General features: G+C 48.2%; 1 protein-coding gene across 1 annotated transcript; it reads left to right on the plus strand.

Moving 5' to 3' along the window:
* Positions 1 to 1,243: 1,243 nt before the first annotated feature.
* LOC135805576 (transcription factor E2F2-like) lies at positions 1,244 to 23,125 on the plus strand. Its single transcript, XM_065319634.1, has 7 exons — positions 1,244 to 1,664; positions 1,745 to 1,862; positions 2,039 to 2,255; positions 18,245 to 18,515; positions 18,814 to 19,056; positions 21,627 to 21,709; positions 22,096 to 23,125. The coding sequence occupies exons 1-7, from the start codon at positions 1,578 to 1,580 to the stop codon at positions 22,304 to 22,306; spliced, it is 1,230 nt and encodes a 409-aa protein (XP_065175706.1). The 5' UTR covers positions 1,244 to 1,577; the 3' UTR covers positions 22,307 to 23,125.
* The last annotated feature ends 267 nt before the right edge of the window (positions 23,126 to 23,392 follow it).

Genomic DNA, 23,392 nt, shown 5'->3' on the forward strand with positions numbered 1-23,392 from the left:
GGGGGGGGGGGGGTAGATTTTTGCCATACCTAATAATAATATCTTTATTAGGATGACCCAGAGGCTTGTCGCCTATCAAGGTAAGCAGTCAAATATTCCTGCATATTTGACTCCTTAGGGCTATATTGACCGCTTATATTTGACTCCTTTTTAGCGATTGAACACATGCTTTGGTTAGTCGTGATAAATCTAATATTGACTTCGTACTTGGTCAGTATAGGAAATAAAAGACCTCGTAAAAAACCTCGGCTTCGCCTCGGTCTTTTACTCGGCCTTTATTTCCTATATTGACCTCGTTCTCAGTCAATATTAGATACTTATTTCAGGATTACCCAAAGCCAAAGGCTTACGGCTAAGGCCGCAATCGCGATTACAAATACATGTACATGTACTTGAAATAGACCATGGACTGGCAGAGCACCTAAAATCAAGTCGAACTAACTAACCAAATCCGGGTTCAAACCGCACATCATTTTGGGGATACAGTCAGTAGATCTAAATAAGGCATGACTGTAAGAGTTGGTGGACAAGCCACTGGCTAGCCGCTCTCATTGTAGATTCTACTAGTCCGAGTAGTCGTGTTGTCCCCCAACATTGGCAACAAGTGCCAAGAATTTGAAGAAATAGGTAGCAAGACCACAACTCGCAACAAAGATTAGAGTGCTGGCTACCAGTGGCTGGGGCAAGTAGTGCCAAGTACTAGTAACTACATGACATACTTACTATAAGTTTTAGTTGAGGGTCTCACAACAACGAATACTACAAAATTATTATTATTATTGTTGTTGTTGTCGAACTGCGAGTCGAGTGCAGCAGCTAGCTTAGCTGGCGATCGTGTGACATGGTGACTGTGACTCTGTGAGTGTGACACGTAACTCGTTCAGCACACCTACAACATGATTGTATACAGGCTACACAGGCATACAGTGCAGTCTACACTACACCGTCACTGAGTCCATGCATGCATGGAGTCAGATGAGTCGATCGAGTCTGTGAAGACGGGTTTTCCGGGTTTGTTCCAGTCTGGCCTGGTGTGTTCTAAATAAAGTCGCTCGTGTTTGCTGGGATAATTTTCCTGATTTGAGGGAGTGCGTGGTAAACCCTGCAGTACTGGAATTGGCGAAGTGGCGGGAAATATGAACTTTGCAGGATTTCGTCCGGGGCGACGCTGTAGCTGCGCGATCTGAGCTTCGCGATCGATCAGTGATAATATTTTCGCTGCTCGTGCGACGAACTTCACTCAGCTGAAGTTCAGGTTGCAGCTGTATTTCCTGCGTTGAGGTCGTGGAGCGGAGAGATCCATGTGGTTCATGTGTGTCTTGTTCCTCGGGTGGCAGTAATTACGAGGGATTTCAGGCTCTTACCTAAGGTTCCACTTATAGAGCACCAGTAACCTTGTCCGTTTAGGGAAACAGTTGCTTCCAACTTACTATTTGTGTTGCCTAAATCTGACGATATTGGCTCACTCCGTCACCACGCGGTGCTCGACATCTATGCATGCTTTCGGGTCCGATGCTGGTTTATCGCTGTTGAGCCTGCTCTACTACGTGTAGAGCGGGTGGCTGTGGCCTCCGGTCATGAACATGGCGGAGGATTCAACTAGCCATCCATTTGCCTTTTCAACGCCCACTCCCAACAACGATCTTCATAGTCGGAAACCCACGGTATGGTGAACGACGTACATTTGTTCAATCTTCAAATCTGGAAAATTTATCGGACATTCTTTTGATTTGCATTTCTGTAGTCAAAGCGGAGGCTGCAGCTCTCTGGCGAGAGGAGTTCTCCCTATCCCAATTCTTCACAAAGAAGTAGGAAATTCTCGTCCGGCAGTAGTCCAGATTTCTTGGATTTCGACTCTTCTTGTAAGTTTACACAGGTGTTGGACATTGTCGTACCACTACTAACTCTGTCTTACTGAATGCACTAGTATCACGGTGTGTTTTGAGGTCAGGGTATGAACCTTGTGCAGCGTGCTGTAGATCTACCGATGATATTATTGTTGTGCATTTGCTGTCTGCATTGTTTCCTTGGCTGGCAGTATGCGATACCGGAGAAAGTAAGCGATCGGATACATCGTTGGGTCTTCTCACGCAACGTTTCGTTGGACTCCTACGAGGGGCAGAGGATGGAGTTGTAGACCTGAATCGGGCCGCGTTGTCGCTGAACGTACAGAAACGAAGAATATACGACATAACCAATGTGTTAGAAGGAATCAACCTCATCGAAAAGAAATCTAAGAACAACGTTCAGTGGAGGTAAGCAACGCACTCACTCCCGGCCAGGCATGGGTACTTGTCTTTCCGTGAATCGCATCGGCTTGTCAGGCTTGTTATGTGCAGCACGTGGGAGCACATGCATGGTATGAATGGTGTCTCAAACTGCAATCTGCATGATTGAATCCTGCTGAGGAGGCCTGGGGCCAAGGACAAGCCAGGCTGGTCGGAAGTACACGTAGCTAGTGATGGAGACTTGTTTTGTTCTCAAACACCGTGCACAAGGGGGAGAGAAGTCATGCTGTTCAGTGTAGATTGCATTATTATGTGACTATGTGTACAGCTTTGTCAAAGGGACGTGTTGCTATTTTTCAAGTCGATCCCCTGGTGCACTAGGCAAAACCTGTGTCTGTGTGGCAGTAGGAGCTTTCTGGGGATTGTGGTCCTTCTATTTTTAGGATCGGATGAGGTGTGTGTGTGTGTGTGTGTGTGTGTGTGTGTGTGTGTGTGTGTGTGTGTGTGTGTGTGTGTGTGTGTGTGTGTGTGTGTGTGTGTGTGAAAAAGTCACTTCAATCAGCTGTGTGGTGGATACCAGGCTAAAAATAGTGGCGGTCAATTCATCAGCCTTGCAAGCTGTTGAATGGTGTAATCCCAGCACAAGTTGCTATGTCTAACATAGCTGTTCACTATCATCGCTTCCACGATGGGCAGGTCTGAGGTCTGAGGTGTGTGTGTGTGTGTGTGTGTGCTGTGGGGGGGGGGGGGGGGGGGCAGCCTGAGTTCCAATCAAAGCCAATTTTTGAGCACATCTTCCTCAGTGGCAACCCATAACAAACCCTAAACAAGCAATAATGTCATTCTTACTCTGGAGATATACCGAGACTCAAGCATAAACGACCTAAAAAAAAAAGGATGTGCAACTACGACCTTTCCTTTAAGGGCATGCGTTCGGGAAGAAAGGATTACATACACCGATTGCTTTATCTCGGAGTATGCTGTACTTATTAAAAAAAAGTAAATTATCGTGTCCGTTCCCGAAGGGAACTCACGACGGCCGCTTAAAGGGGAAGTTAAGGCAAAAATTAAAATTTCACCAGTTGTAGTCTTCGGGGTGCTGAGTCGAATGGTCTTGGTCCGAGGAAGCTGAGACGCTCCCTTCCTACTTGAATCCCAATCGAACTTGCGCACTTCCACCGAAACTGGGTGACTGCGCCCTACTAGATGGGGATTTGTATGCAAAATGTCACTAAAAGCGCCATTTCGTTCTTATAAAAGCACGGATGACCGCGATTGGCCCATATGTTGTAGTCTTTTGGACGCTGAGTCGACTGGTTTTGGTCCGAAAAGGCTGCGATGCAGCGTTCCTCCTTTATTCCCAATCGAACATGGTTGAAGAAGCGGTCACGTGCTCCTGGGTGCCACAAATCACCTGGTCACCACGCCAGCAGGCGACAACTTTCACACCAAGGTTCAACTCGAGTTCAACTCTTGTGACAGGACTGCACCCAAAAAAGGTCAAACAGGCTAGTAAGTTGTACCCTGCAGGCACGGTGACCAGGTGACTGGTGTACGCAGGAGCACGTGACCACTTGTTCGACCATGTTCGATTGGGAATAAAGGAGGAACGCTGCATCGCAGCCTTTTCGGACCAAAACCAGTCGACTCAGCGTCCAAAAGACTACAACATATGGGCCAATTGCGGTCATCCGTGCTTTTATAAGAACGAAATGGCGCTTTTAGTGACATTTTGCATACAAATCCCCATCTAGTAGGGCGCAGTCACCCAGTTTCGGTGGAAGTGCGCGAGTTCGATTGGGATTCAAGTAGGAAGGGAGCGTCTCAGCTTCCTCGGACCAAGACCATTCGACTCAGCACCCCGAAGACTGGTGAAATTTTAATTTTTGCCTTAACTTCCCCTTTAACACTCGGTAAACCCTAGCGGCAGATGCAACGCCTTACGGTGGGGGTGAGTGGATAAGTCTCACAACCACTGGCACAAGTGCCGAGAAACCCCATTAGCCGCATCCATGAACCCCTTGTGCCTGGCCACAAGTTCCCAGTTGACTGTGGGTAGCAGCACGGCTGGAAAACCTCTCCCAGGCAACCGCTCCCAGGCAACCGCTCCCAGGCAGGACTTAGCAGTACTTGAGTACATACAGTAAAACCTGTAATGGCCACCACTCGGATATGGCCACCACTCGGATATGGCCACCACTCGGATATGGCGACCACTCGACCATGGCGACCACTTTTCCTTGTCACGGACGCATTCACATTCAAAACACCTCGGATAAGGCGACCACTCGCTCAACGCGACCACCCACCCGCGACCACGTTGCACAGTGCTAGCCATGTAACTGTATGCATTGCATGGTGCACCAGGCCTGGTAGATCTACACATCAGTGCTGGAAGTGTAGATGTACATGGTGCATGCACGCCATTTGACAGGTCTGAGGACCCCAGGCACATGAGTCGTGCTAGAGTAGCATCGGGGTGTGCACTGTGCAGCACTGATCAAAATGATGTATCACATGTGGATATGGTCACGTGACCCACTGAACCTGGATAAGAAGACCACCTGGCCACGGCGACCACTTTTTCTCGTCCCTTGAGGGGTCGCCTTAGACAGGTTTCACTGTAGTAGCTAAGTCGCACTGTCTGCATAGTCAACCCCAGCACAATTGGGACTGAGCAAGTCATTGAAGGTGACAAAATGCACACCTTTTCCTGTCACCTTTGCTCTTAATTGGATCCTTGTACCACCCAGCACAGGCGCGTACGCAGGGGGTTTCCCCGGAACCCCCCCCCCCCCCCCCCCCCCCCCCCCCCACTGTTCCGAACGTACGTTTTGGGCATTTTTTGGTAGGGCGTGCGATCGATCTGACAAGAATGCAAAACTTTAACAGATCGTAACTCAGTCAAATCTCGATCAAATCCAAAGATCCAAAATATCAAAGTTGAAGGGAAAACTCTCAGCTGTCGGTAGAATCAATTCGCGAAGCGCTGCGAGCAATGGTTCTTGAGTGACATCGGCAATTTCAAAAGCGCGCCGTGCGACTGAGTATTGAGAATTGCGACTTTTCGTCACGCTGATTTGCAAAAATTTGCATGAGTTTCACTTGTGATATTCCCAAGAGTACACAGTGAAAAATCGAAACTCTGCGATCGAGAAACAATGAAATAGAGAGGTGACCCTGCTGCGGCAAACAAATTGACTGTGCAGGGGTTGGTTGTTGCTGGGGAGTCGATCCAGGCGCCTGTTTGTAGGACAAGGAACGCTTTTACAGGCTTCACAAGCGCAGCGCAGTGCTTCGATTTCGAAATGGTGCATCCACGTGTGCTCGTATGCGTCGTTGCGTGTTCTTGCTTTCACTGTGGTTGTAGGCACTTCAGCGGGTTTTTTTCAGAATGTGAAAACCAGCTATTTCACTTGGGGATCCGACAAAGCCGTTCGTTTTGACCATGCACAAAATATTTCAGTAGGAAATTCCCCTCCATACCGAAGATATAAACGTTCAAAGACAGACAGTTTCATGAGGTGAATTTAGTACAATTCGTGGTATTTTGGGTACCTCTGAAGTATTTCAGTGGCCATAGTTACAAAAATTAAAGTGCAAGATATACTTGTAAACAGCACTCTAAAGCAGAGCGAATGTCTCAGTTACACATCATACCAACGGAAAATGGAAATGAACAATGTTTTGGCGACCCCGATCACGGTTGCCATGGACACCGCATAGCAACCGCATTGCAACAGCTTCAAAGCATTGTAGAAGTGCTGTGTATGGCTTTCAGACGAACATTAGACGTTATAAAACACGTCTGGGTGGAATTTGCATTCAACATGCAGGCAAACAAGTGTAATTGCAGCAACAGACTACGAAGTAACGTCAGTTCCAAGAAAATGGATGTACTGAAATCACGAGAACAAGGTTACCAGGTTGTCCAGCATCTCATCAATTGACAACTGCTTTCCGCCTGTGGAGAGTGAGTATATAGACGTTGAGGCGTTCTGGAGCAACATGTACTTGCGAAAGTACAGCTGCGAACGTAGGGCCTGGCGCTTGTCCGTAAGTCGAGACACTTTCGACAGTTCTTCCGTCGCCATTTCCTTAGATGTCCACATCCCTCCAAGAGCAGTGATTTCGGTTGTCAGCGTTTCTTTTCGTTTTCTCTCTTGTTCTCTCTTCTTGTTGATGTCTGCCTCCTTCTCTTTCAAGCGCTGAAGCCGAACTTTCTGGATTTCCTTCTGGCGTATCTTGAACTGCTGCCGAAACTCTGGTGCTGCACGACGGGCCGTCTCCACCATTGCATCTCTTTCCTGTGCTGATTTCTGCTGAAGCCAGGCTGCTGTCTTGTTGTTGCTGAACATGAGCAAGCCTTCCAGAGCAACAGTGTCGATGTTCGGCTTCTCACGCAGATACCGGTCCAGTTTGCCGAAATCGCTCTCCGAAATTGCATTCGTCTTACGAACTGAAGCGGTTTCCGTGAGTAAAGCTGCTGTGGGTTGGTAAAGTTGCCGCCAGGCAGGTGCTCAGCGAGTAGACGGGTTGAGTAAATGTGAAATCCTGCAAAGAGCATCTGCAATATTTCGCGGGTCACGCCATCTGTGTCCACGGGCTCCAGCAGCTTACTCAGCACTGGGTCTGTAGTGTCTCAGATAGAGACGGGGTTCGGTTTATTCTATGATCGATTACATGGAGACTAGAAGAAGACCAACTACAATTGCAAGTAAATTATGTCAACGGAACAAGCACAAGGAGACATGTGTGTCAATACAAAAGGCAGACATACTAAAATGATCTGCGCATGGTGTGACGTCAATACGATAATGATGACGTAAGAAATGTCCCTGAGTGTATCATCAGCACATACACTACATTTCCTCCCCTACATGTATAGTAGGGTTGCAAACGCGTATATACATTTAATACACAAGAGAAAGTCAATGGATAAGCCGAGAGCACAGTAATTCAGTAACCACGCGAGCAACAGATTATCAGAGCATTCAGGAGAATGTTTTACTCTCTCAGGCGAGCTGGCAGAACTCGAGTTCTTGCCGGGTTACGACGGGGCTCAGTTAGAGCCTGTGCCGGTGGCGGCTGGGTCTGCTGCGCTGCAGTAGTTGCTGGTACTGTTGCTTGCACAGGTGGAGGTGTTGGAATAGCAGCGGCTTCAACACTGGGTGGTGGCGGAACACAAGTCGGCGAATGAGCAGCGGGAAAACACAAACTGTAATCAGGCTCTGCCGGTGCTGCGACGGACGGCAAGGGTGCTGCGCTCATTGGTACGAATGACTGCGGAGCGGAAACGACTGACCGGAGCTGTTCCACATGGCGCCTCCATTGCTGGTCTGGGCCAACTTCCACAGTATAGTGGCGGGAGCCGTGTACCGCTTGCACGGTGCCCTGAATCCACGGGTGTGGTGCGTTGGTGCGGTAGTCACGTACCATGACGGTGTCATCCACAGCAAACGTGCGCTCCCGGTTTGCTGACCTTGCATTACTCTAAGCTGCTTGTTTCTTGGCCACAGATGCCTGAACACTGGGCTGGACCAAGGACAACCGAGTGCGTAGCTCACGATGCAGTAGCAGAGATGCTGGTGTGGCATTCGTTGTTGCAGGTGGTGTGGTGCGATACGACAACAGGAAGCGAGGCAAGAACTCGAGCGGTGCTGTGTCCGAATGGGACTTTAGTGCCTGCTTCATCGTCCGCACGAATCGTTCAGCCAACCCATTCGTCACTGGGTGGTACGGTGCTGAGAAGGTGTGGGTAATGCCGTTGGCTTCAGTGAAACGACGGAACTCATCGGATGTGAACTGCGGGCCATTATCACTGACGATCTGGTCAGGCAAACCATGCTGGGCGAACACTTCCCGGAGACGGCGAACGGTGACTGGAGCAGTGGTACTGTTCATTGGCAGAACTTCCGGCCACTTGCTGTGGGCATCCACCACGATCAGCCACATGTGCCCTTGGAATGGTCCTGCAAAATCAATGTGGAGGCGTTGCCATGGCTTGGACGGCCACTCCCAGGGATGGAGTGGTGACTTTGGTGGTGCTGCCTGGTGTGCCTGGCAGCCAGCACAGACCTTGCCGGTTGTCTCGATGTCAGCGTCGATGCCTGGCCACCAAACGAAGCTATGGGCCAATGACTTCATACGAACCATGCCTGGATGGCCAGTGTGCAGTTCCTCAAGTACTCGCTTGCGTAGTTGGGGTGGAATGACAACCCGGATTCCCCACATAAGACATCCTTGGTGCAGTCCCAGCTCATTCTTGCGCCTCGCAAATGGCTGCATGTCACCGTCAGTTGAGGAGTGTGACCACCCGTCACGAACACCAGCTAGGACCTTGGCCAAGACTGGATCACGAGCGGTGTGGCGAGCGACTTCCACGGCTGTCACTGGAAGCGGATCAATCTGGGCCATGTTGAATACTTCTGCCCAGTCCAGGCTCTCCTCTTGCGTGTGCGGCAAGGGCAGTCGTGATAAGCCGTCAGCATTTCCATGATCACCTGACTTGCGATACTTGATCTCGTAACTCATACTGGCCAGGAATATGGCATACCGCTGTAGACGCGCTGTCGTCAGAGCTGGCAATCCTTTGCTCGGACTGAAAATGGCTGTCAGAGGCTCGTGGTCTGTCAGCAGCACAAACGATCGTCCGAACAGATACGTGTGAAACTTACGGACCCCCCAGACGATAGATAAGGCCTCCTTATCTATTTGGGCTTACCGCTTCTCGGTCTCGGTAAGCGAACGTGACGCGAAGGCAATCGGCCGTTCCGTACCGTCCGGCAGAACATGCGAGAGCACCGCTCCCAGGCCGTAGGGTGATGCGTCAGTTGCCAACTGTACCGGCAGGTCGGGATCAAAATGCATGAGTACCTGATCCGAGGCGATAGCTGCCTTGATGGTCTTGAATGCTGCTGCACAGTCAGCTGTCCAATGCCAGGACTGACCCTTTCGGAGCAGGCGGTTGAGAGGGTGCAGAGTCGTGGAGCAGTCCTTCAAGAAGCGCTGGTAGTAGCATACCATACCCAGAAAGCTGCGCAGCTGGGACACGTTCTGTGGTGCCGGGGCCTCGTTGATCGCCTTGATCTTGTCATCAGTCTTGCGCAAACCGTGGCGACTGACAATGTGACCACAGTACTCCACTGCATCTGCGAAGAACGTGCACTTCGCTGGATTGACTCTCAGGCCGTGGTCGGAGAGACGACCCAAGATGCTCTCCACGTTGTCCAAATGTTCATCGTCGTCGAGAACCGGTGACGATGATGTCATCTAGGCAGGCCTGACGTGGAACGCCATGCAGGGTGCGGTCGATGGCCTGCTGCCACAGCGCTGGTGCGGAAGCCACACCAAATCCGAGACGGTTGAGCTGATACAAACCCTTGTGCGTTGTCAGTGTGAGAAGTGGCTTTGATTCCTCCTCCATTTCCATCTGGAGGTACGCTTGTTTCAGATCGATCTTGGTGAAGCGTTGTCCTCCAGCCAGAGTGGCGAACACATCTTCTACACGTGGAAGAGGGTGTTGATCCACCTTCAGTTGCGGGTTCAATGTGGCCTTGAAATCGCCACAGAGACGCACTGAGCCATTGGGCTTGATAACTGGCACAATTGGGGTTGCCCACTCGCTCCACTGGACCTTGCTAACAATACCAAGGTTCTCTAACCTGTCCAGTTCGGCTTCCACCTTAGGCCGCATGGCGTAGGGCAGCGGGCGAGCCTTGAGGAACCGTGGACGTGCACCATCTTTGAGCTGTAGGCGAGCCTTGGCGTCCTTCAGCTTGCCAAAGTCGTCACTGAAAACGTCGGAGAATTTCTCCTTCAGCTGCTCTAGGCGCATACCGGCTGGTCCTGGGGGCAGCGAGCTAGAGGACGCAGTTACACTGGGGGGCTCCTCGGTCTCGACCTGGAATAAACGATGCCAGTCAAGAGCAATATGGGCCAGCAGATCTCGGCCACATAGCGGAGGACCCGATGTGTCTACTACATGAATCGGCAACTCTGCCGACTGGTGGTTGTACTCCACGAGCGCCTCAAACGTTCCGCGAGGCCGTACAGGTTCTCCAGTGTATGTTCGCAACTTCAACTTACTCTGGGTAAGTGGCGAGGTACTGGACAGCAACTTCTTATAGATGTGAGTGGGGATAATAGACACTGCAGGTCCTGTGTCAATCTGCATGCGTATGGACTGGCCATTGACAGTTGCATCGATCCACAGGGCTTTCCGTACACTGGATGTCGGTGACTTATCCTCAGCTGCTGCTGGTGCTTGCAAGACATCGGCCGTCAAAATTGCAAGCGTGTCGAAGTCATCATCAAAGTCGAAATCATCATCATCTGAGACAGGTAAGTTATGGCACGCACCGCGGCCACTCGGACTTCCTTTCGCTGCATACTTCGACTTTCCTGCGAAACAAACCTTACGAAGGTGACCCGTTTTCCTGCAGTGTCGACACTCATAGGACTTGTATGGGCACTCACTTGGGTGGTGTGCTTCTGATCCGCAGCGGAAACAGGACGATTGGTGCACACTGGATTGACTTTGACTTTGCTTGCCAGCAGATGCACGACGATGTTGTGGCCTTTCCACAACATGTACCCCAGCAGCGGGTACACTTCCTGCGAGCTCCGAGGCATCGCGCGTTGCCACTTCCAGACTACTGGCCTTCTCTATCGCAGTTTTCAGGGTGAGATTTTTTCCGCCAGCAGTACTTTACAAAGAGCTTGGCTCCGTATTCCGCACACGAAACGATCACGCAACGTAGTGTCCAAGACATCGCCAAACTCACAGTATCTGGCCAACCGTCGCAACTCTGCAAGGTAAGCGTGCACAGACTCTCCCTGGCGTTGCTCTCTTTTGTGGAAACGGTATCGTTCCGCGATCACAAGAGGCTTGGGCGCGAAATGTTCGGCCAGGGTGTCTGACAAATCCTTGAGCGTCTTGTCTTTTGGTTTGTTTGGGCTGACCAAGTCAGCCAACAGCTTGTATGTTGTTCCTCCGATCAGCGTCAGGAAAGTTGCTACTTGTTTGTTTTCCGCAACGCTGTTTGCCTCAAAATATTGTTCCACGCGATCATAATAGGTAGACCAATCTGTCGTACCTGCAGCAAACGGCTCGATGGCTCCTATGGCCACGGCCATCTTCGTCGCCAATTGTAGTGTCTCAGATAGAGACGGGGTTCGGTTTATTCTATGATCGATTACATGGAGACTAGAAGAAGACCAACTACAATTGCAAGTAAATTATGTCAACGGAACAAGCACAAGGAGACACGTGTGTCAATACAAAAGGCAGACATACTAAAATGATCTGCGCATGGTGTGACGTCAATACGATAATGATGACGTAAGAAATGTCCCTGAGTGTATCATCAGCACATACACTACAGGGTCCGTCCTGTCCACCTTGGCTGCTGAGAAGGCTTTGGCAGAGCCCTCAAGGACAGGTTCCGCATCCACACTCCACGTCTGCATGTTGTCTACAAGCTCAGTGTAGATAGTGATCATGTCGAAAATGCTTCTGTCTTTATCTTCCAGGGCAACCCAGAGAGGTGAGATGACCAATTTGCTGATCAAGCCAAGAGCTCGGCAGCCAGCAATAAGCTCAGGTACGCAGAGGTCTGCCTTGACGGCTTTCAGCAAGCGGTTCGTCTCGCCATGCACGTCGACCAGGAATTCCAACATGATCTCGTGAAGATATGAAACTCCTGCACCATTGTGAAAGATCACGTAGTTGCGGTTGCCAGCGGAGCTTTGAGATCCACACTCTCAAGGAAGGCCTTAAAATCCGCAATGCAACCTGCTGCCTCGTCACCATGCTCTTCAAAAGCCTTGGTTGCAGAGTAGATTAGGCGGTTGGTGGAACTGTGGCTTGAATCCCAAGCACCAGGCAGCACACCAGTTCCAACTTTCTCTCCATCAAAGTGGACTTCCTCCCACTTCTTCAACAGGGCATCTGCCTGGTCTGCGAGACCAACAATGTAGTGCAAACCACAAAAGAAAAAAGTCATGACGGAAAGCTGCTTTTGCTGAGCCTCCGACAATGAAGACCAGCTGGCATGCACGTCTGGCAATACCTCGGCCCGGTACGCCTGAAGCAGCTCGTTGAAGTTTTTCTGCACGATGCTTCTGTCGCTCATGGTGTTCTTAATGTTAGACACGATACGTTCGCCAATACCTTCCGAGTCGCTAGATACTTTGGCAACATCTGCCAGCACAGCTTTCAGCATTTCCAAGGTATGGACGGCCGTGCCTCTCTCCATGTCGACCATACCAAGGCTGTAGACTCGTTGGCTGGTGGCAATCTGGAACGAGCCATACTTCCGACCATGTTTGCTGGTCCCGTCGCTATGGAGGGTGGTGTTCTCCTCTCCTTCCAACTCCTCAGCTAACTGGAGACTGGCCAGACCTTTCAGCTCAACATAAAGCTGAGAGAGTGTTCCATGCGATGGAAGACGGTCTGCCCGTTTGCCAACCAGGGCAAAAACGCTGTTAATCACTTTCCTGACATTGAAAGTGCCAACATTACTGGCCAGCAACTCCAGGCAGCATTGCCGGACATGTGGCAGGTATGTTCCGCCTGCCATCGTTTCAATGTCTCCATCGGATGCATCGGCATGCAGAGATGACACCTCACTGCGCAGTGCAGCATTCTCCTTCTCCGACGCAGACAGTCGTTTGTTTAGGAGTTTCACCTCATCTTGGAAGCAAGCGATCGCAGAGTCAACATCCGCAAGTTTCTTTCTCATTTGGTACTCTTTCTGGTGATGCTTATGCAGGAGCGCCTGTTGGCTTTCTTTCAACTCGTGTAGCTCTTCATCTGCTTCTTCTTCCAACTCCTCTGATTTGCTTTCTTCGCGGTGTAAACGTCTACGGACGTTATGCAGTCTGGACTTGCTGGCTCGAAGCTGCTGTTCGAGCTTATCGACAGTGTCCGACAGACTGGACACTTCAGCAGCAACTTGAAAATTGACAGAAGATGTGACAGGGTCAGAGGTACGTGAGATCACTGAGGTTGCAACACCAACCAAAGGCACACTCGGTGCTGATGTCGCACTGCCACTGGCCTCTCCTGGCTGCTCACCAGACTCTTCCTCTTCCTGCGCAGCACTTGTTGCAGCTCCAGAATGCAGACTAATTACACTATTTAGGTACGCATCAAGGGATTCAGGCGAACGCTTCGCTGACTTGCGGAGCTTCGTCTTCGTTTCCTTCAAGCGGTGGAGGCGGAGATGGAATGTTTTTACACTGACGGCTGCTCCCCGCTGAGGAAACAGCCGCAGCACTAGTGTGTGGAGTACATCCGTGCTCAGCTTCTCTGTAGTTTGGAACGCAAGAAGCTCCGACAGCAGTCCGTTGGTGCAGAACGCAGCATCCCGAACACAATCGTAAGATGAGTCCCTTTTTGCTTCTGATTGAAAACTTGCTTTCGCTAATCTACGGAGCAAGGACTTTGGAACGTCGGCACGCTTACAAAATTCGCCTAAAAACGGCTTTTCCTCCGCTGCCGCTTCGCTCTCAGGCTCAGATGGGAGAGCGGGTCCCAATTTCTCTCTTTGCCCAGCCATGCACAAGCTCCTACAAACTCTAGTTCAACTGTTTCCGAATGGGAAGGAGTCGCTGAGAAAGATAGGCAATGTTTCCAAAGCATACTACAACGGCAAGGGCCCGAAAATCTACTTTGTTTTTTATGTGTGGCAGCACGGAAGCTCTAGATCGGCCGCACTATGGCGTGATTGGGATCAAACGAAAGCTTAGGTCATCGCCTGTCGAAATATATCGACTTCCTGTGCCTCCGTACAACGAGAAGGACCTGGTGAAGTAGGCTTCTCCCCCTGGCCCCCGCCACACAACAACGCAAACTCTTGATTGTATCTTCAATACTTATATTATACCAAGAAATGACGAGGGCGCAGGAGGAGAGAGACAAACTTGGACACGACAAAAAGGACAACGGGAAAGACTCCCGGGAAAAGACTCAAAGAAAACAACAAGAACAAGCAGTAATATTGCGACGACAAATCGGGACGACCAATCAGGGACTAATACATACAGAACACATGACCAAGACCAAGACAAGCAGACCAAGGACGAATCACACACGACTCTCATTCCCAGACCAAACTAGCACTGCACATGTACAGCATTCACTTGACAGTCACTCTCACACAGACGGAAGCACATCCTCACACTCTGACAACGCGTACTCTTGCATGCACCACATACCATAAACGTCACACATCACACCATACTCGCGCGTACACCTAGACCATATATGACACCAGACACTGGACTCCACCAGACAAGAACCAAATACAACGACATGCGTAAATCATAGTCGTAACATAAATTCGCAACACTGGTACTTGACACAAGTCAAGCACTGCGACGATACTGTAAATCATATTATTTTAACGACCCGCAAAGTTAACGATTTTCTGATTTTCGAAGGTTTGAAAAGTTAACGATTTTCTCAGACAGATGCAATAATACTAGGAATGCTCGTCAAGGACATTCATTGTTGTCCATCACAGTATACCTCGATGTCAGTAGAATAAAGAAAATGAAATTTATCCTGCGTAAGAGCGTAAACAATTCAAATTTGTCGATCTCCTGCCGCTTCGTCAAAATTCATCTGAGAGACTTCGGAGTTGTTCGAGCCGACTGCTGAGCGTCTCTGCTATCATCTAGATCTTTCGATTGTTGAATTCCGTTGAGAATTGACCGAGTTACGATCCGTTGAACACGCACTGCATGCCATAATGTGAAATGATCGATTTCAATCGTGCGAGGCCCAAATCATACGACTTTTGCTAACGAATTTTAAAATAACGACAAATCTTTGCTCGTTAACTCGTTAGATTTACTTGTTCGTTACATGTTCATGATTTACAGTACCACGCAAGTATGGACAGCGACCTCAGCAAAATCTGACAGCTCGGCTCACGTGACTGAAGTGCCTAGTGGTTGTTTCGATGTATTTTTTTTCAAGTACTAGTAGTTTGTTGGCGGCAAGTAACAGCAGTTAGCTGGTGCACCATTTTTGGTGCATGATGGTAGCCACACCGCCAAAGATATTGCATGTTACCTTGATGAAACTGACTCGTCGACCGTTGTTTGAAAACTATGCGGTGGGAAACTCACACGTCAGAGTGGTACCACGAAATTATTCAACCATTTGAAGACTCGCAGTAAGCTCCAGTACCTTGAAGTGGCAAATGGAAAGCAGGGTCAAGATGCGAGCAAAATGGTAGCTTGAAAGAAGTCAGTGTCGACATTCTTCCGTAGCGACCAGAACATATTTACATGTACTAGTTACAGTTCTAGACGAGATGTCACAGTACTTCCGTTAGCATTCATGACGTATACTGTGTACACAAGTCATTCATGAACTACTATCATGTTCCGGGGACCAGTATCATTTTGATATGTCATACGCATCCAGCATACTCGTTTTATGATAACTCGATCGTTTAAAAGAAACGGTACTCGATAGGAAGAAATGGATGCCCGTTTCATCCCTAGACTATGTGTGGTCACTTTGCGCTGTTTACTAGCATGACTTTTACATGTATATTCATGCAGAAAAGGGCATGTAGTTGCACACTCCTGGAGGTTATTCTCTTGATAATATCAGTGACACTCCTTTAAAAAACAACAATACAAATACACTTGCATGAGGAGTGAATACCCTGAACTGCGGAACGCTACATGGTGCATATGTGGTTATAGAGGTTATGCGAAAGAAAAGTCATAATGACGAGCCAGGGAATTTCGGAACCGGGCATGGGCGCTAAGTATACAGCGGAACCGCTTACGGGGCCCTATGTGTACAAAGTGATTCGCTAGTGTAGCGTTGTGCCACCACTTTACCAAATCAGCTCAACTGATAATGTAATTGCATAACCTCTATACCATATCACATGCACTGTCTCATACGCGGTGTCGTAAAGTCATGCATTCAATGCTAGTGGTCTGAAGCCGCAAGCATTGAATGTCCATTTGAAATCCATCCCAACCTATCCAAAGCCCAAGGAGGTCTTGAGCGTGCCATGCTACTTCATAGTTTATTGAGCTGATGAATCTATGTTGGACTCAGTAGGCAGTCTGGAGTCCAGTATACAGTCTAAGTCTTATAAACAGCCGGATGCTGCACCTATTAGGGCTCTATAAGTAGTCAGATGCCCTGTATGAAGTTCAAGTCCTGCAAGCACCTAGTCTACTTAATGTACTAGTGGGGCAAGCAAGGGGGCTACTTAGAGTATACTGTACAAGTGCACGGCACTTGCTGAATACATGCACTGCGTGCAGTATAATAGCTCATTCATTCAGACTTTATTCGAAGAATTCTCCAAAAGTAAATGGATGCTTATCAGGGGAGTTTTCTGGAAGGGAGGATCAATAAGGATAATGTGTTTGACTGTTTGGGCGTGAATGCACCGGCAAGTACACAGTTCTCTCGTTAGTTGCATGTTAGAGAGAGGACGCAGCGGAGAACAAAGCACAATGTGGACAGTTGGGGTTTTCTCTTTTGCGGTGCTTATGTTCTGCTGTTGGAATTCGAATGCCAAGCCATAATAGTCATTGTTTCGCTCTTCTGTGTACATTTACTGTCAGGAATGTAACCCACATGTAGGACTCCCTTTACAAAGTATGTAAGGGTGCAAGCGAAGGGATTCAAAGCGACATGTTCCAAAGTTTCTGGCGGTTTTCCCCAAACACTATCGTGTGCTAGGAGCGCTTCGCCTCCGATGGTCATCGATGAGGCTCTAGCTTCGTGATCAGGAAACTAAAGCAGTTAGGACTGGTACATACTTGAATGTTTTGAAGCAGAAGTGAAAATTGAACAGTTGAATGGTTCGGTGAAATGTAGGTTGCCACGCGCGAGTCTTTCTTTCCTTGCCGAGAGCAAGCTGGCCTCCACACTCGCAGATTCTGCCTTAGCGTACCAAAATGTCCTTTGACATTAGCTTCAGCTCCTCGAGGGAAAGACTTTCCAAAGCAGCAAAGGTCCAAACTGTTGGTGCAGCTGCTGCTTTTCCGTGAGTGCATTAATTCGGCGTTGATTCACAATTCAAACTATCTTGCACATGTCATGGTTGGTGGGTGAAGAGGGCACATGATCTATCCAAAAATCTCAACTGAGAAAAATCAGACTGCATACTGGAAATATTTTGACTTATTACTGGGAAAATTGTGTGAGTTCGATGGAGTCATAGAAATGAATCATAGAAATATGACTAGATCAAAAGTTTGACTCTCTCCTGGACTTCTGACTGTTTATAGGACTGCCTACTGAGTGCAACATAAGTATACGTATGGAAAGCACCTCGAGACCTATAAGCACTAGTATTATGACAACAATCATGATTTGAGAAGTATGCTTGGAAAGATGAGCGCCAGACCAAGCTAAATGCGTTCCTTTTTTAACCCTTCGAAACCCGGTCAGTCGAATTCTATTCTGGTAAGAGTGAAAGTGTGGCATATTCAAACTATCGTAACTCACTCAAGTGGGGTCTGTTTTTTTACAAATGAGATATTTAGACAGTGGAAAGAGTTGCCGTGTTAATGACCATTGTATTCGACTTGAAAAGTAATGGTATGAAAGGCCTAGTCGAAACTATATGGCTCCTGTGCTTCGTGGAAACAATCACAGCACAACCTTATAAAGTTCTTGGCCACTTCAAACAGATATCTTCCAATTTTCACCCATGAGGACATGAAAGTGGAAAGGCACAGCTGTCGGCTTGAAACATTCCGACCTGTTTACAAGGTTGTATACAACAGTCTCCCACCAGAGCGCCCCATCACTTTGACCCCTTCCTTGAGATGGGGCAGATGAGAGATATCTCCACAGTTCTGTGCAACACAACCCTGGGCTCATCATAATGTGCTTGTTGTTGTTGTTGTTGTTGTTGTTGTTTGTTTATTGTACATTGTACATGAAATTGCTGTTGACATTGCTTGTCTCTGTTTGTTTGTTTGTTTGTTTTTCACGTCTTTTATGTGTTGCCTATCAGATGTAATAATGATGTCCATGAAGAAACGTATCGCAGCCTGTCGAATGTACATCGACAAGAACTCGGCGTACTGGACGATGAGGAGCGACAACTGGATGCCATGCTCAACTTTGCTCAAATAACGTACCGGCAGATGCAGCAGTCCGACGAACGTGCGTATGTGGTCTACGATGACCTGCGTTGCGTGGAGACCTTCAAAGACCAGACCGTAATCATTGTCAAAGCCCCGCCGGAGACTGTCCTGGAGATACCGACCAATCCTGCCACCGAGGTATGCTCCCATGGGTGTCCAATACTTGCGTTACAGTCAAGCTTGCGAATAACGACCCTCGTTCGGCATGAGAAAAGTGTTGTTAGTGGCGGGGTTAAAAGTATGCAGTTGATTGGTTACTAGGCCTGACGATTGTGTCGTTATTCACAAGTTAGTGTTAGGCCTGAGGACAGTCTTCACGAGGTTGACTGTATTGGATTTGGAAAACTTGGCTTTATGTGACATTGGATTGAACGATGTGACTTTTTGTTCTCCTTTTGCCTGTCCGATGGTTGGTGTGTGATGTTGTTACATGTAGCCTCCGAAGACGGTAGTCCTAAAGAGTCGCTCTGGAGTGCCCATAGACGTGTTTGTCTGTCCCGACAACAGCAGTTCCACAACGGAGGGCTTTTCATCGTCATCTCACCCGTCCGGCTCGTCGGGAGAATCCGTAGATGTGGGTGGATCGTCGCCGTTCAATACGGAAGACCCGTGTCCGTTGTCTGACCGCGATACTGGATGTAGTGGCTTGGACGACTCGATCAATCCCCCTCTGCCGGTGGTGAGTAGACATGCGGTATCTGTGCCTCCTGACACTTGAAGCTGTCAATGTTTGCCGCCGGGAAGCGGTTCCAGTTTCGTGTCGTGTCGCTGGGCTAGGGAATGTATGAATTGGCAGGACAGCCGCACATGTCACCGTGTTTACACAAGTGCGGACTGCACATTTTTAGTCTTTGGGATAGATATACTACTCTTGTTCTACTTTCGTGCAGAAATGCTCTGAAGAAAGTTCCATTACGGGATCAGGGTTTTGAGAGAGAATGGTCTTGGCACTGGACTAACTCGGAGAAAACGCGCTGCCGTCAAATGCGCGAGTAGGGGTTAGCAAGTGCAAATACTGCATGTGCCACGTGGGAGGCAAGTTCTGTTTGCTCGGAGAGATGTGATCAAGTGAGTGTGGGAGTATGACTCTCCAAAGTTTAGTAGGACAAATCAGATGAAACATGTGGCGCCTACTCATTCCTATGTCTGTGCCTTCAGGAGACTTACTACACTCAATTTCGCTTATAACGACACTCGGCGGGGCATCAGAAAAGTGTCCTTATTCGCAAAGTGTCGTTATACCCGAAGTCTCATTAGGGAGGTTCCGCTCTACGTAATTACGTATGAAAATCCGTATGTCGTACGCGCCGGGGAGCGAGGGCAGCTTTCATACGTAAATCTCTCTACGGATTTCCGTAGGAAAGCTCTTTCCTACGTTGGGTCCTCCGTAGGGCTTTTTGAAATATGTTTCCGCATTTGTCCATGGCAACGTTCAAGCCGCGCGAAACACAAGGTACACACACCGTACACCACGTGCAAAATAAGATGGAAAACGCGGTTTCGGTTCATGTTGCATGCGGTACAGGGATGATTTTATCCTGTATCGCATCGCAGTTTGCGATGCAAAATCGATCTACTGCTACTCAAAAGTCACCGTGACACGCATGACAACTGCGATACATACAGACTATCCATGCCTAGACTGCGCTGTCAAGCAACATGCATACACTGCAGTGTATGTGGTGCAGGCACTCTCAATCTGCGTGCACATGTATCATTCAGTCGGGTTTTTTGCAAATGGGCTTTCAGGCATCACTCTCACGAAGGACAATGTGGTAAGCACCCAACCTTCAAAGGAAATTGCTAATGAAAATCAAAGACTGCTATACAATTGTGCATTTGCATAGCAGAAACTGCTATGCAAAATATGACAATAAATTCATCCCTGCGGTAGATTATAAAAGCCGAAAAGGTTGTGTTTGGCGGGTACAATCATCGCATACGCAGTAGTACAGTGCGTATCGGTTATAGCGTTGTCGGGTGTAAGTGCATGCAGTGGGCGCACGCAGCCAACGCGTCTCCAAAGCAACAATGCATGTTTAGCAGTCGTGGATAAATCACGTAGAGCGAAACCCAGCAGCTCTGATTTTTACGTATGAAAATTCCGTGCAGTTCATACGTTATTTTCATACGTAATTCCGTAGAGCGAAACCTCCCTATTATATGCAGGGCATGCGCTAAGGATTAAAATGTGCTCTGACACAATGTCCTGCCAGTTGCAAAAATTGCCGGACATGCAAATTTTCACATCAAATCACACAATGTTCAGTGTAGAATTAATACCATCGAAATGTTATCTTGACGATGCATTTCAGAAGCAGCATGATCTTTGAAGGGTGAGGTTTTCAGGTTCCTTGAGCCAACGACGAAGGAGTCAGAAAAATTCTAGCTTCTGCGAATTTTATCAACAAAACGAGAACATATCTTCCACTTCAAATTTTTCGACAACGCTACAATCTGAGGGACTGCGCTCATAGCTCAGCCGAACAGAAGTTGAAAGCTCCCTATCATACCGTATTATCTCTAATATAAGCACAGTCTCCAATAATAGCACGTCTCCAATAATAGAACACCTTGGGGCGGCATTCAAAAAATAAAGTGCTCAGTCTCCATTATAACTTAAGCACACTGTGTAAATTCATTATCTGTACCGGCGAAAAAAAACCCTGAAATGTGTGTGTCATACATGAATTTGGCATGGCAACATGCCTCTGAAATGAGGTTGAAATAATAATGGAACAGTCTCCAATAAAGGAACGTCTCCATTAATAGCACGGGGCGGAGGTACATTGAAAAAATAAAGGACCGTGCTTATATTAGAGATAATACGGTACTCGGCGACCCACTTGTCACAAGTGGTCGTCTTGACTCCTCTAGGCTTCTTTCCAAGAGGAGCACCCGCGTCAGCGGTGCTTGGCTTTCTCTTGCCAGCTATATCACTAATGACTATGAGACAAAGAATTGACGTGCCTTTTCTTTTTTGTACTTTGCAAAAAGTGCGCGGACACTTTGTCCGGATGTGTACAAAACATCCGGAAACTGACCGTAAACGGTCGGAAATTGTCCGATGTCCGACCGTTATTTCGCGCCCTGATATGTATTATGGTTAGATGGGACTTTGCTCCGGGCATTGAAATTCTGTCGTTATTCGCGAATTGTCGTTATATCCGCAGTCGTTATTAGCGAAGTTGACTGTATTATGTGAATGTGTACATGTGTCTGTGTCTGTTCTTTCTCACTGTTCTACAGCACTTCACTGAGCAAGAAATCGAATCATTAGGAATCAAGTGTGAGCAGACCGACATAGATCACCTTAACTCTGCCATGATAAGGTAAGTAAACGCATGCACTGCATTCAGGTAGATTGTGTGGCGGACAGGACTGTACTGTTACTGTATCCTCTCTGTTCCTGTCTCCGTGCTGGCATTGAAAACTCAACTACGCAGACTGGACGCTGTATTTCATCATCGATGCATCGGGTCGTGCTTGCTTTCTCACTTGCATTCCATCAATGGTCGTGGGTTGATACTGACAAATTCCTGTCAGCTATTCTGTTTTGGTATGCACGTGTCTCGGCTTGGCTAGAAGTCCTACGTCACTCAGGAGTAGCAGTCCAATGTGTCACACCAGAGTGTGTCCTTTTCTTCTACGTGCTTGACAACTCTTGGTTCTCACATGTCCACCATATATGTCTGGTGTGTCCTTTTGTCTACTACAGTGGAGTGCCGGCAAATATTCTTCAGGGCTATGAGCCCTCGCTTAACGTTGCAGACCCGCTATTCGACTCGCGCTTGTTCTTACCTCTCACTGCAACTGGAGATCAGGACGATTCGGCGGTGTTTCCGTTCGATGAGAATGAACTGGATAGTGCTGATTTCAACTTTGCCATGGACTTCAACAGCGAATGCTTGGCAGACATGTTCACGTGACCTATGGCATGGCATGCAGTGCTGTGATCATGCACGCATAGTTGCATTGCAGTTTTAGATATCCCCGGATGATACACACCACACCACGCACCACACACCACCTAGCTAGTGAATCAGGTTTTAAACGCCCATGCCATCGTGAGCAGTACACGGCGGCGCTCTTCGAGACGCGCTCGAGGATTCCCAGCAGGCTGGTCCCGCGTGTGCCGTGTTCAGATGTGCAATGCTACATCCCTGCAGTAGGCAGGCTGGACATACTCTCTCTTCCCCCCCTTTCCCTATTGTTCATAGTTGTGAAGAAAAAACCTACTACTCGAGTGTACATAAACAAAGCGATTTTATTAGCTAGCGATGAAGTGCTACCATTTGAAACAATTTCTTGTGTTCCTGAACTTAAAAAGTCTCGTCATGGGTGTTTGTATCAGCACCGCATGAGCCTGGCAGCTCACGTACTACCTATTGCTCTATTATCAGTTGTTACTCTGAATAGTCTCCCACTCTCCCTGACCCGCAAGCTTTTGTTGCGCTCAAGCCAAGGCTGGCGCTTCCCTTTACTACTGGCGTTTTCTTCCAATACTATCAACTTAATAACAGCATCATCATCCTCATCATCAGCGCAATCTTTATTATTATTATTATCCTACCATATCACACCGACTTGTCCGTGCTTTCTACAATAGTGCTAGACTGCTACTCATTGTGCTACTCACTGTGTTGATTGCCTGCTTCACTCCCTTGCCTTTGTGTTCCGATCATTTTGTTGCTTTTTTTTAGAATATAGGTTTTCTTGAAAATTAATTAAAGAAATCAGCATCATCATGATTGTTTGAAATGAGATACCGGTAACGTTAGAACCGACTACACAGACAGCTGTACAAGCAACAGCACATTCTTCGAAGTGACAGAAGCACGGAGACAAAGACAAGTGCTCCGTCTTCGAACTGGGCAGTCTGCACTGGGGAGAACAGTCAGTGCATGTACCGGTCCGGTATGTAGTCGACCTGACCAAGAACTAGTTACTTGAAAAAGTACTACTATGTACTTCGAAGCTGAATACAAGAATGTGAGCTGCATTTGCCCTGGTTT

This window comes from Sycon ciliatum, chromosome 1 (genome assembly GCF_964019385.1).
Source record: "Sycon ciliatum chromosome 1, ocSycCili1.1, whole genome shotgun sequence".
NCBI classification, from domain to species: Eukaryota; Metazoa; Porifera; class Calcarea; order Leucosolenida; family Sycettidae; genus Sycon; species Sycon ciliatum.

What these genes read in the sequence shown, in the direction of transcription:
- LOC135805576 (XM_065319634.1), top strand. Translation starts at nt 1,578, where the DNA reads ATGAACATGGCGGAGGATTCAACTAGCCATCCATTTGCCTTTTCAACG. An exon ending in TTCATAGTCGGAAACCCACG is followed by an intron (nt 1,665 to 1,744) that starts GTATGGTGAACG and finishes GCATTTCTGTAG; the next exon opens with TCAAAGCGGAGGCTGCAGCT. An exon ending in CGACCAATCCTGCCACCGAG is followed by an intron (nt 18,516 to 18,813) that starts GTATGCTCCCAT and finishes TGTTACATGTAG; the next exon opens with CCTCCGAAGACGGTAGTCCT.